This window comes from Hyperoodon ampullatus (genome assembly GCF_949752795.1).
Source record: "Hyperoodon ampullatus genome assembly, chromosome: 2".
NCBI classification, from domain to species: Eukaryota; Metazoa; Chordata; class Mammalia; order Artiodactyla; family Ziphiidae; genus Hyperoodon; species Hyperoodon ampullatus.
The window spans coordinates 167,162,382-167,176,255 of record NC_136915.1 but is presented as its reverse complement, the minus strand read 5'-3'; the positions used below and the strand labels follow the sequence as shown (position 1 = coordinate 167,176,255).

The window sequence follows — 13,874 nt, the reverse complement described above, 5'->3', positions numbered from 1 at the left end:
TCTCTCTCTCTTTTTTTTTAAAAAATATTATTGAAGTAGTGTTCATTTCCAATGTTGTGTTTAATTTCTACAGTACACCAAAGTGAATCAGTGATATATATATCTATATATATAGATATATGTGTGTGTGTATATATATATATGTGTGTGTGTATATATATATACACACACACACAAACATATATATATATTCTTCATATTCTTTTCCATTATGGTTTATCACAGGATACTGAATATAGCTCCCTGTGCTATATAGTAGGACCTTGTTGTTTATCCATCCTGTATGTAATGGATTGCATCTGCTAACCCCAAACTCCCAGTCCTCTCCCCTACTCCCTTCCCCCTTGGCAACCACAAGTCTGTTCTCTATATCTGTCAATCTGTTTTTGTTTTGTAGATATGTTCATTTGTGTCATATTTTAGATTCCACATATAAGTGATGTCATATGGAATTTGTCTTTCTCCTTCTGACTTACTTCGCTTAGTATGATAATCTCTAGGTCCAGAGGATGAATCTCTTAAAAGCATTAGACCAGATGGAAGAAGTTAGTCTGAAACTCTTCCTGATAAAACTCAATTTTGTCAATTACCTGTTAACGTGCAAGTGTTTCCAGAAAGGATGAGCATTGATTCTGAGGATAAAGTACTTGCCATACATGTTTGTTTCACAGTGAAAATTCTGAGGTTCAGTTAATACAATAAAAAAAAATTGTACGGGAAGAAAAGGAGAAGAAAAAAATATTTCCATGATAGTAAAACCTCTTGCTCTTGCCTTTGAGTATCAGAGTAAGAGCAATCTCAAGAAAGCAAGCATGGGAGAAAATCAGATGTTATATCATAAGCAAAGAGAGCAGAGTGGGTCTGGATCCCTGAAAGCCAAAGAAAACTGGTGGGAAGGGAGGTGTGAGCAAACCTTCACGGATCGAGTTAACTTTACTCATGCTCCAGTGTAGGCTTTTGCTGATCCAAGCTCTACTTTCCACTGCAAACAAGAGCGAACACATAACATGGGGAGAAGGAGAGCTGCCAAAAATCTGCCCCATTTACTAGTCCTATTCGCATATTGGGGCCATGGACTTGGAGGTAAGCTTCCACAGGAAGTTCTGCAATAGTGTGGATGGGGCACGGTTTCAGGAGTGGGCAGAACTGTGAAAAGACACAAGCAGAGGGGCTAAATTCACTGGGCTACTTCCCTGTTTATAAGAACTCTCCTTCAACATTACCCTTCCTTGACTTCTCACCAGTTCCACACTTTCCAAGAAACCTTCTGATTACTAATGTGATTTATCAAGGAAATTGGTATTTAGAGGTGAATACCCTGAATAATGATCACAATTATTTCTGACATAGAAAGAAATCATCCTCATTATAAATTAATAAATTGATTTTCTGCTGCATCTGTATTCTCCTGTGAGTGCGATATATGTAAATTTCCAGCCTTTTGATTAATTCTAGATACCCTGACAAAATCATGTCTCTGCACCAGCAAAGCTGAGGACCAGGCCACGGGACACTGGAGGATACTAAGGCCCTACTCTAAAACTTTGTGTAATCCCACCCTGCCCTTTCTCTCCCCCTTGACTCCACTGCCACTGATTATCTTACCCTGATTTCTCTACTGATCATTGGTCTATTTGTGATTTTATTATATTTATGTATTTTATTATCAACAGCTTCAATTTTTTTCTAGAAATAGGCAACTGTGGCAGAGCCTGCTGACTGCTCCCAATATTCATTCTCCCCTTCTTCCTTTAACAATAGAATCTCTGAGTTTTGGCTAAGCACATGGCCAGTCAGTTAAGATAATATTCCCCAGCTTCCTTTGGCCATGTGTGCCCATGTGACTAAGTTCTGGCCAATGGACTGTGAGTGGTAATGATATGTACAACTTCCGGATTGTGCCCTTAAAAGGAAGCTGCTTACCCTCCATTAACACCATCACCACCACCATCACCCCCACGCTATCCTCCCTTTCTAGTTGATTGGACTGAAGATACAGTGGCAGTGAGCCAGCATCTACCCTGCAGACAAAAGCAACACCCTGGGAAGCCGAGGAGCAACAAAAGAGAAGGATCTGAGATCTCTGGACAACCTTGTGAAACAGAACCATCTCACTTTTCTGGACTTTCTGGTGGAGGGGAAAAAAACAAACAAACAAACAAAAAAACTTTGTCTTGTTTAAGCCACTGTTAATGTGGTTTCTGTTAAACTGGCTGAATCAATATCCCAATTCATACATTATCTATAAATAGGGAGTGAATGAAAATGAGTGATTTCATAATCAATTCCTTGAACCCCATAAGAAATGTCTCCACCACCCCCCAACAATAATCTCTTTGCATTACTCTCCCCAATTAATTAGACTTTACCTAATGTCCTGGCTGAATAAGTCATCATGTATGAATTTATTCCCATAGTCATTAATGATATTACTTGTATATACAATATAAACTGAAAAACAAAACACACAGAGTCAAAACATTAATAAGTTCTCCAAAGGGAATCATTGTTCAATTAACCACTAACAAAATTCTACCTTAATCCACATTTTAAAATACCGCCTCTGATAAGAAGAGGCAAAAGGGTTATTTTGTGGACACTGCTTGAATATAATCCCCTGGGGTAGAAATCAGTTTTCAATCAGAGTGAGAAAAAAAATAGATTTTGTAGTTTCTGGGAGGGATAAGGACACTGAGAGAGGAGCTCTCCATGGTTGCTGCTGTCAACAGTGGCCATGCAAAGCCTGAAAAGCCAGCATGGTGGTTGATTCTCAGACATTGCTGTGGAACCTGCGGGGCTGGGGAGCAACCCCGGCAATGGCAGGCAGTGGTGATAGGGAAGTGCACCTGCCACAAGCATTTACTACAGCCATACGAGAAGCTCTGAAGAAGCAGACAGGAACTGCGCTGGGGTCAGGAGAGGCACCATGCAGAAGCAGAAGCAGAAGCAGAACCACATTTGTAGGTCTTGGCTCTGCCATTTACTAGCCATGTAATTTGAGGCCAGTTTACCACTCTGAGTCTCAATGTCCTTTACTGAAAAATGGAGTTAATAGCAGTATGTCTTCAGAGAGTATTTCCCAAATAACTGATCACAATAAGCACCTGAAATGCTTCTTAAAGACACTGACTCCCAGGCTTATTCCCTGCAGATTCTGATTCTGTAGGTCTCGGGTGGCATCAAAGGGATTCTTAACATCAAACAGATTTGGGAAACACTGAAAAATGATACTCAAATGTTAGTTAACATTTCTTTGACTTGGTTTTAGGCCAATTCCTTGCACAAAAGAAAACTGAAGGAGCTCATTATTCTTCTCCTCTGGAACATGGAAAGACCCAAAGTCCCTGCAAAACCACAGGTGTGTTTGAACTCCAAATTAATTCCCAGAACATGCCCACAGATATGAAGTGTAAATCCTCAGGAAAGACGGTGAGGACTATGATACTCCATTTTTAAAAAAGCAACATTAAAAATAAACTCTTTCTCTTTGGGGAGTTAGGGTGCCTGAGTTCTTTCATTAACATGCTATTCTCTTTATTTTGGTTTCCCTACATACAAGATAAAGAGGGTGATAGTTGCTCCACCCAACAAAGATATTTGAAAAATACTGGGCTCTTAGAGTCTTCTAGGACAGGAGTAAAATAGCAAAGAAGAGAAAATTCTGAACTTGAAGTTGGATACTATCAGAAACTCTGTACATCTACCTCCAGATTAAAGTTCCTTGGGAGGTGGGTAATGTTCTTAATTTACGTTATTCAAGTGTTCTCCCTCCCAGGAGCAGGTATGGGGTTCATCTGACTGGGAAGTGGTGGGGGTGTCCTGGGGATTTCTAGAAACTTCTCACAACTTCTCCAGCTAGCTCACAGAGTACTGTCATGAATGACGAGGTACCCTCACGCTGTCCACAGATGCTCTGAGCTCTCTGGACCTTCCCTGGAGTCTCACCAACGCTGCCACCACCAGACTGCCCAGAAATCCACTGGCTGGCCCATGGGGAAAAGGCTTTGAGAGAGAGTAGAAAGGAAACCGAGATTTGTCTTTCACTATGTATAATATAGTCTTCAGCCAAATTTTTTCAAGAAATTAATTAATTTTTTTTTTTTTTTTGGTACATGGGCCTCTCACTGTTGTGGCCGCTCCCATTGCAGAGCACAGGCTCCGGACGCGCAGACTCAGCGGCCATGGCTCATGGGCCCAGCCGCTCCGCGGCATGTGGGATCTTCCCAGACCGGGGCACGAACCCGTGTCCCCTGCATCGGCAGGCGGACTCTCAACCACTACGCCACCAGGGAAGCCCAAGAAATTAATTTTTTATTTAGCCCTAAAAGACATAAATATGACTAGATCCTGAATTCAAAAATTTACAAAATCTTTCTTTCCTTAGCATATTTAATGAGCATTTCAGTTTTTGCTCTAATAGCTATAGGAATTGGAATGCTCTAGATAAGGAATTATTTTTTTTCATACCTTCTGACAGCTCTTGAAAAACAGCATTTATACATTCAACAACATATGTTGAACATTTACTGAGTGTCAGGTACTTTGCTAAGCATCATTTCGATCCTCCACTGGAAACTGAAGTGCCACAAGTCTGGGGAACTTACCCAAGGCCACTCAGCCTGTGAATGGTGCAGCCAGGGTTCGACCCCAAGTGCAACCAACTCCCACATCTGGAACTGTTATTTGATTTTTGGTCCCTTTCACACTGTCAACATAAATAAACTTTCCCCCAAAAGTTCCTTCCTACTTAGAAGATTGCATTCTTCAAACCTAATTTTTTAAATGGTTAGCTTTATTATTGGGTACTATGACAAGTGCTACAAAACAAAAATGAGTAAATATGAATAATCATGGGATATGATTTTTCTTACCAGCTGTGGTGACTCTACTTTTTGTTCAGCCAGATTATGAATATCAGGAGCCAAGAGTAAGCTAAAAACTCCTTTAATTCCAGACCACGCTATAACAATTCCCCATCTCCAATTATACTTATAATTTGAATGCCTCAGAATAGGGCTCACTAATACAACAGTAAGTAACCTGTGGAGAGAAAAACATTTATTTTTATATCACATCTTATGTATTAATGTTATTTATGGATGATACTAGCTAGTAAATACTAAATTTCATGTAAAATTTTTTCAGAAAAAAGAAGACGATCCAGTTTATTCATAGGTTGTTCAAACTTTCTGAGACTAACCAAACCTATGATCTAAATTTTGCATATAATACTCAAATCTTGAAAAATAATGCTAGAAATTCTATACAAATATAAGAAATTATCATTAACACTAGGGTGTAGTGTTTAGGATCTTGGTAGTAAATTCCTGCAGGGAAACTTCTTCAAATGACATTAACAAGCTCCCTGGAAGGCCACAACTAGATGCAGAAATTAGACCACAAGGACCTTGTAGATCATGACGAAAAAGTAAAATTATTGTAGACACTTTAATAAATTTAGCTCAACCAAATTTTTCTTGAACTTCCACAAGAATCATACACTAAACACCATGTAAATAATTTCAATTTGTGCCTCCTTTCTCTACAGATCATTTTGTTATAGGACCCTATGCCAAAATCTAGATTCTATCTATAGCAGACTTGCACCAAAAAAATATCAGTACTGTCCTTCAAGTGAAATTTCAGCAGAAATATAATTGACATGTTCTTAGCCTCAAAAAAGATACTGTGTATCAGTCGCTTAACCGGGAATTTCGTAAGACAATTTAGAGAATTCCTGTCATTGAGAAACAGAAAATCTACAACTTGCCATCTATAATATATATAATTAATTTGGGCAAACTCCTCCGCCTTGCATTTAAAGCTTTTTGCAAAGTAATTCTTATCAACCTTTTCAGCCTTACTAAATGATCTTTCTCTAAAATACCACTGACTCCAGCCAAAATAGAACAATTTATGTCATTTCCTGATATCAAAAACAGGGAGGCAGTATAGCAAAGGCTCTGGAGTCAGTCTACCTGGGTTCAAATTTAGATGTCTTTTACTATGTAACCTTAGGCAAGTTATTTAACCTCTCCAAGCCTCAATTTCTTCATTTGCAAAATGGAGAAATAATAGTCATTGAACTTGCCTCAAAGGACCCTTATGAAGATTCAATAAAATGAGGCAACATTCACAGGGCTTAGCATGATGTTTAGAATGTGGTCAGCACTTAACACACATTAGCAATGATTATGACGTCCAGGCCTTTGTTTGGCTCATCGTCTCTGAAACATTTTTCTCAACAAGTCTCTTACGGAAAGTCTACCCATACTTTCAGGGCCCCTTAGGATGACTCCCTCCACTAAAGTCTCGCCTCTAGTGAGGTGGAACCATAAGTTCACACAAGATCTCTGGCACTCAGTAGCCATTTGACCTTGGGCAAGTCACCTTGCCTTTCTTGGACAGTTTTTTTTTTTTTTTTTTGGTTGCACAGGGTCTTAGTTGCAGCATGCATGTGGGATCTAGTTCCCCGACCAGGGATGGAACCCCGGCCTCCTGCATTGGGAGTGCAGAGTCTTACCCACTGGACCACCAGCGAAATCCCTTGGACAGTTTTTTAATCTATAAAATGGAGATAATAATTCTTATCTCCCAGTGTCATTATGCAGATGAAATGAGATAATGGATGCGTGCAAAAAGCCATGTATCTTTCTGCATACACTGAGACCAACCTCATCTTGCACTTGTGCTCCCGTGGTGGAAAGAAACATAAATTGTACACCCACCCTTCTGTGTGACAGTGCCTATCTGAGTTGCCTGCAGTGCCTTCAGAGTCAGCAGAAGCAATGTTTCATGAGAACATCTTATAAAGTAAGCTCACTCAGCCAGGCCTAACCTGAGTGGAAATGACAATACTTTCAGAGACACTGTCACGAATTCTTATGGAAGACACAACTGCCACGTGTGGGCAATGTCACTCTAGAAATAGCATGCTCTTGGGAGTCAAGTTTAAATCCCAACTCTGTCCTCACAATCTGGGTGACTGCAGGCAAGTTTTTAACCTCTCTGGGGCTTCATCTGTGAAATGATGCAGTAACACCTACCGCATAGTGTTGCATTAATACTAATGGCATAATGTACATGGTTAATGTTTAACAAATGGCTTTATCATAGTTATAATGATAATAAATGATGATGAAAGTCAAGAATATGTTAGGAGCTATTAATCTGATCCAGTGGTGCTCAAACTTTAACAAGCATGTTGAAACAGTTTCCTGGATCTCAACTTCAGAGATCCAATTCAGTAAAATGGGATGGGCCCATGAATTTGCATTTCTGTCAAGCTCATGGGTTATGCTGATGCTGTTGTTCTGCGCCTTCTCACTTTACAATGAAAGCTTGAAGAGTAAATAGACTTTCCCTCAGTTGTGCAGCAAGCTATTGTCAGGATCTTGACAACAATACAGGTTTCCTGACTGCATGTCCACAGCTCTTTTTGCTATAACCCACTTCTTCTCAATTCTAATTCTGGGCTTGAGAACCCAAGTCTAGTAAGCAAACTTTAAATTATAATTCTTACCTTACAAAATTCACTGTTGCAAATAAGATGAACATGAAAACTGAAGTGTGAAACTGAAAATACTTGATTTCTCCACATCCAATGACAATGCCAAAGAAAGTGTATATTAAATGTTGGTATACACATGAAAACATTATTAGAAACCTAGGATAAATGGAAAGGAAATCACATTTTAAGGGATGTGTTTTTTAAATCTACACGTCTAGCCTTACCCCCAGAGATTCCTACTGCGAGATCAGAGCACAGTGCTTAGGGCATGGAGCTGTTCTGGTTCCATGTGGTAACACACCTGGGTCTGGGCCAGGTCTGACTTCCACGAGCAGATCTCAAGTTCTGCCTCTTCTTGGTCCCCTCTATTCAGACCTTCCCTTTCAGAGGACTGGGTGACTGTGTCTGTCCCACAAACCAGTCTCCCTATAGGTAGGTCTCAAGATCTACACTGGGAAAGAAGCATTAGGAAGCCTCATTTTAGCTGCAGGTATAAACCATGTTCTCTGATACAGCATTACTCCAATCAAGCAGATAGTCCAATTCTCTATCCGATTCCTGTCTCTTGATTCAATTGATTCAAAACTCCTAGAAGAAAAGGGTATGAGCGGGACCTCAAACCCCAAAGCTTAGTTTTATAAAAATTCAGAAATGATCGAATAACTGACTGAGTAGAATACTTTTTAAAATGTCTCCGCAGGACCTTAAAAAATGCCTTACATGTAGTAAGATCCCAATAAACATATAATTATTTACACTTATTATTAGTTTCTTACATAAACATGTCCATCACTTAACATGAGTGTCTTCTGAGAAGGGACTTATTTTCATAGCCCCAAACCTAGGATACAATATCCAGGCCACAGGAGATATTAAGAGAGGATTGGTTGAATAGCTAAAAGAATAAACAATTGAATGAATAGAATGAGTAATTTATAATGATGCTGACAGACAGCATGACTGAGCTCAGAAAACTGTCCAAATACAGACAAAAAGTATGTGTTCCAAGAACTAGTTATTCCTAAGCTTCTGGCTTTTAAAAACCAGTAAAGTATCATTCACATATACACAAAACTAGAATAAGTTACAGGTGCCATTTTTAAAAAAATTTTGTCAAGTAGAGTTATAAAAAAAAAAGTACCGTCTTCTATGAGTGGAATTTCATGAAATTACATATTAAACACCAAAAAAGTAGGAAGAACATAATTTCAGAACAAAGAATAGTCCTTTATATTAAAGCAATGAATCTTCATGGGAAAACTCAGGATAATGCTTATTTTTTTCATTTCAACATTTGCTTTCATCCAATGTGAGAATTTCTACACTAGACTATGATTTGGTGTGAGATAATTCTGAAACATTCTATAATTTAGTGTAGTCACCCAGAGAATGGCTAATTCATTTGTCTGAAAAGACAAATGGCTTTCCCTTTGTCCACAGATGTCCATATGACACCAGATGTAAAGGCTAGATAAGAGTTTGCTGGTGTTGCATCTTTCTGCTACCTTTCTTTTCCAGCTCTTCCCATACTTGGATACTGTCATTCAGGTACGTTATGAAGGAAACAAAGGAATAAAGCATTTTTTAAACTTCCCACAATTCAAAGTAAATTTTTATCAAAGAGTTATGTATAGAAAGTACTATGATCTCTGAGCCACTGACACATTATTCATAATAGGAATACCAATTAATGTCAATAATTGTTGGTAGCTTAAGTTCTTTTCAAATATAACTGGCAGTAAAATTAAAAATTAAAACATAGAAAAAAGTTATAAAAAATTATATTAGTGTTCATTAAGGCAGGACCACTTAAGCACTAAATTTCTATGAGATCTATATCAAATACACAATAGACTTACTTAGTAATTGTTAACTCCATCCTCGGTTTAAAGCTTAAGGAATCTAAATTTAGTCCTACAGTGACTAAAGCAATGATACCTGACATTCCCAAAAATTCCACTGGGGAGAAAAAAAAATGAATAAAATTAGTTGCATTCAAATCTGTACACTGAGCTACTTTATCTTGAGTGAAGAATTGTTGGGAAACTTAAAAGGGTAGTAGTATTTCTTGGAAAGTTGCTTAAAGGGACTGGCCTAATCCTTAGGATCAGGGGTTGACAAACTTTTTCTGTTAAGGATCATATGGTAAATATTTAGTCTTTGTGGACCATATGGTCCCAGTCGCAACTACTCAACTCAGCTGTTCTAGTGCATAAGCAGCCGTAGATAATACGTAACTAATGAGTGCCCAATAAATAATAGACACTGAAATTTGAATTGCACATAATTTTTGCATGCTGCAAAATATTCTTCTTTTGGGGTTTTTTGAGACCATTTTAAAATGTAAAAACCATTCTTAGCTCATGGGCTATACAAAACATAGGCATATTTGGCCCACAAGCTATAGTTTGCCAACCCCTACCATAGACCGTCCTTGAGGATAGAGCTAATGAAAAGTAAGTTTAACAACCTCTACCCAGCATCTCAAGGACACTGTGCTGCATGTCCTAGGGGTTGTGGTCCAAACTCAGTGCTTCCTTGGTGACTGCAGGTCCTGAAGCCTATGGTTCTTTTACATGATACAGGCTCCCCTAAAACTGTAATTCTCTGGGCTCTAAACAAATGTGTAAATGTAGTCTGAGGCAGGTAAACCAACTACGAAGAATGTTTGAACACCATAAATACCAACAGTCCTAGCTGCAGAACCTTCAAATAGCACATTATAAATGTCAGATGGAAGGGAAAGTATGTGCAAGGTAGGTGTGGAAGCCCTTTGGAGCAAGGCAGAGCTAGTTGCCCTGGGAATGGGAGCTCCCCTTTCTCCATTAGTGTCCCTGCATCTGTAAAACGGGTGTAAAAGAATAATGCCTCACAGAGGTGTTGTGAGGATAAAATTAGATAACATGAAAAGTGCTTGGCACACTTTTAGAACAAGGAATAAATGATCATCATTATTATTACGCTATTAATTATTTTTCTATGTTCACCTTACTGCTTAGTAAATTTATACTGTTTATTCATTTGAAGAGGATTTTATTATTCTTTTATTTTATCTAATCACTTAAATCCATTTTGGATTTCTTTTAACCTACTTATTTAACTGAATTTAATATAAATAACAAATGACAATAAAACCAGTGGTACTGGGAACTGTGACAATAGGGAAGCTGTTTCTCAAAGTCTTATTTCCAATTCCCTACGACTCGTAGTATGGGATTTTAAAGCTTACAGTCTTTTTTAGTAACAGTCACTACTTAGAGACAACACTTGCTATGAGGAAACCACTAAGTAACTTTATTTTAAAACTGATATTATTTAGTATAATCCCAATGTTACAAGAACATATGGTGTAGCGGACAAAGGGAAGATGGCGGAAGAGTAAGACGCGGAGATCACCTTCCTCCCCACAGATACATCAGAAATTCATCTACACGTGGAACAACTCCAACAGAACACCTACTGAACGCTGACAGAAGACCTCAGACCCCCCAAAAGGCAAGAAACTCCCCACATACCTGGGTAGGTCAAAAGAAAAAAAAAAGAATAAACAGAGACAATAGGATATGGACGGGACCTGCACCAGTGGGAGGGAGCCGTGAAGGAGGGAAGGTTTCTACACACTACAAGCCCCTTCGAGGGCGGAGACTGCAGGTGGCGGAGGGGGAAAGCTTCGGAGTAGCGGAGGAGAGCACAGCAACAGGGGTGCGGAGGGCAAAGCGGAGAGATTCTGGCACAGAGGATCGGTGCCCTCAGGCACACACCAGCCCGAGAGGCTTGTCTGCTCGGCCGCCGGGGCGGGCGGGGCTGGGAGCTGAGGCTCGGGTATCGGCTTTCAGTCGGAGCGCAGGGAGAGGACTGGGACTCGCGGCAGGAAGAGAGCCTGAAGGAGTTAGTGCACCACGGCTAGCCCGGAGGGAGTCCGGGGAAAGGGTCTGGAGATACCGGAGAGGCAAGAGACTTTTTTTCCCTTTTGTTGCCTGGTGCGCGAGGAGAGGGCATTAAGAGGGCTGCTTGGGGAGGCGCTGGAGACAGGCGCGAGCCGCGGGTAAGGCGCGGACCTCGGAGACGGGCGTGGGACGCTGGGGCGGCTGCTGCTGCTGCCGCCGCCGCCGCCGCCCGCCGCCGCCCGCCGCCGCCCGCCGCCGCCCGCCGCCGCCGCCGCCCGCCGCCGCCGTCGCCCGCCGCCGCCGTCGCCCGCCGCCGCCGCCGCCGGCCGCCGCCGCCGCGGGGCCTGTGTGCGAGCGCGGGTCACTGTCCGCCCCGCCTTCCGGGGGGCCTGTGCACCCCGCCACTGCCGGGGTCCCGGGACCCGGGGACGGCTTTCCCAGGAGGGCGCACGGAGCGCCACGGGCTGCTGCAACGTCACGCCGGCCTCTGCCGCCGCAGGCCCGCCCCACACTGCGCGCCCCTCCCTCCCCTCTGCCTGAGTGAGCCAGAGCCCCCGAATCAGCGGCTCCTTTAAACCCCTCCTGTCTGAGCGAAGAACGGACGCCCTCCGGCGACCTACGCGCAGAGGCGGGGCCAGGTCCAAGGCTGAGACCCGGGAGTTGTGAGAGCAGAGACAGGGAAATCTCTCTGTGCAGCCTCGGAGGCAGCGGATTAAAGCTCCACAGTCCGTTTGATGTACCCTGCGTCTGTGGAGTGCATAAATAGACAGCGAACCATCCCAAATTGAGGAAGTGGACTTTGAGGACAAGATTTAAGACTTTCCCCCCTTTTTCCTCTTTTTACAACGAATTATCCCAGATTAAGGAGGTGGATTTAGCAAGATTTCAGACTTCTCGCCCTTTTCCTCTTTTTACAACGAATTATCCCAAATTGAGGAGGTGGACTTGGAGAGCAAGATTTTTGATTTTTCCCCCTGCTCTCTTTTTGCGAATGTGTATGTGTAATCTTCTGTGTAAGATTCTCTCTGTATAGCTTTGCTTCCACCATATGTCCCTGGGTTCTATCGGTCCGTGTTTTTTTTGCAATAATTACTTTTTAATTTTAATAACGCTACTATATTTCATACTTTATTCTATTTTACTTTACCTGCTCTTTCTTTTTTTCCTAGCTTCCCTTCCTCCCTCCCTCCCTCCGCTCCTCCTTTCCTTCTTTCTTTTTCTTTCCTCCCTCCCTCCCTCCCACCCTTCCTCTTTCCACTTTCTTTTTCTTTCCTTCCTCCCTCCCTCCCTCCGCTCCTCCTTTCCTTCTTTCTTTTTCTATCCTCCCTCCCTCCCTCCCACCCTTCCTCTTTCCACTTTCTTTTCCTTTCCTTCCTCCCTCCCTCCCTCCGCTCCTCCTTTCCTTCTTTCTTTTTCTTTCCTCCCTCCCTCCCACCCTTCTTCTTTCCACTTTCTTTTTCTTTCCTTCCTCCCTCCCTCCCTCCTGTCTTTCTTTCTTTCTTTCCTTCCTCCCTCCCTCCCTCCCTTCTTCCATTCACTCTTCCTTTTGCTTTCATTCTTCCCTCCCTCCCTCCTTTCTTTCCTTCTTTCTTTCCATCCTTCCTCCCTCCCTCCCTCCTTTCTTTCTTTCTTCCTTCCTTCCTTCCCTTCTTCCTTTCTTCCCCTCTCTCTTTCTTTCTTCTACTAATTCTTTCTTTCTACTTTTTCTCACTGTTATTCTGAGCCGGGTGGATGAAAGGCTCTTGGTGCTGCAGCCAGGAGTCAGTGCTGTGCCTCTGAAGTGGGAGAGCCAACTTCAGGACACGGGTCCACAAGTGACCTCCCAGCTCAACATAATATCAAGCAGCAAAAATCTCCCAGGGATCTCCATCTCAACACCAGCACCCAGCTTCAGTCAACGACCAGCAAGCTACAGTGCTGGTCACCCTATGCCAAGCAACTAGCAAGGCAGGAACACAACCCCACCCATTAGCAGAGAGGCTACCTAAAAATATAATAAGGCCACAGGCACCCCAAAACACACCACCGGACGTGGACCTGTCCACCAGAAAGGCAAGATCGAGCCTCGGCCACCAGAACACAGGCATTAGTCCCCCCCACCAGGAAGCCTACACAACCTACTGAAACAACCTTAGCCACGGGGGACAGACACCAAAAACAACGGGAACTACGAATCTGCAGCCTGCAAAAAGGAGACCCCAAACACAGTAACATAAGCAAAATGAGAAAGCAGAAAAACACACAGCAGGTGAAGGAGCAAGATAAAACCCTACCAGACCTAACAAATGAAGAGGTAATAGGCAGTATGCCTGAAAAAGAATTCAGAATAATGATAGTAAAGCTGATCCAAGATTCTATTTCCAAGATCCAAAATCTTGGAAATAGAATAGACAATATGCAAGAAACAGTGAACAAGGACCTAGAAGAATTAAAGATGAAACAAGCATCGATTAAAAACACAATAAATGAAATGAAAA

General features: G+C 41.8%; 1 protein-coding gene across 1 annotated transcript in view; it reads right to left on the bottom strand.

Moving 5' to 3' along the window:
- SLC9C2 (solute carrier family 9 member C2 (putative)) overlaps window positions 1-13,874 on the bottom strand; it is a gene marked incomplete at both ends in the record, with an annotated part of 105,685 nt that overhangs the window by 68,314 nt on the left and 23,497 nt on the right. The window contains 4 exons of the mRNA XM_079723798.1: window positions 2,370-2,451; window positions 4,872-5,040; window positions 7,523-7,666; window positions 9,370-9,469. Coding sequence (XP_079579924.1) covers window positions 2,370-2,451; window positions 4,872-5,040; window positions 7,523-7,666; window positions 9,370-9,469 — 495 coding nt within the window. The remainder of the gene's footprint in view (window positions 1-2,369; window positions 2,452-4,871; window positions 5,041-7,522; window positions 7,667-9,369; window positions 9,470-13,874) is intronic.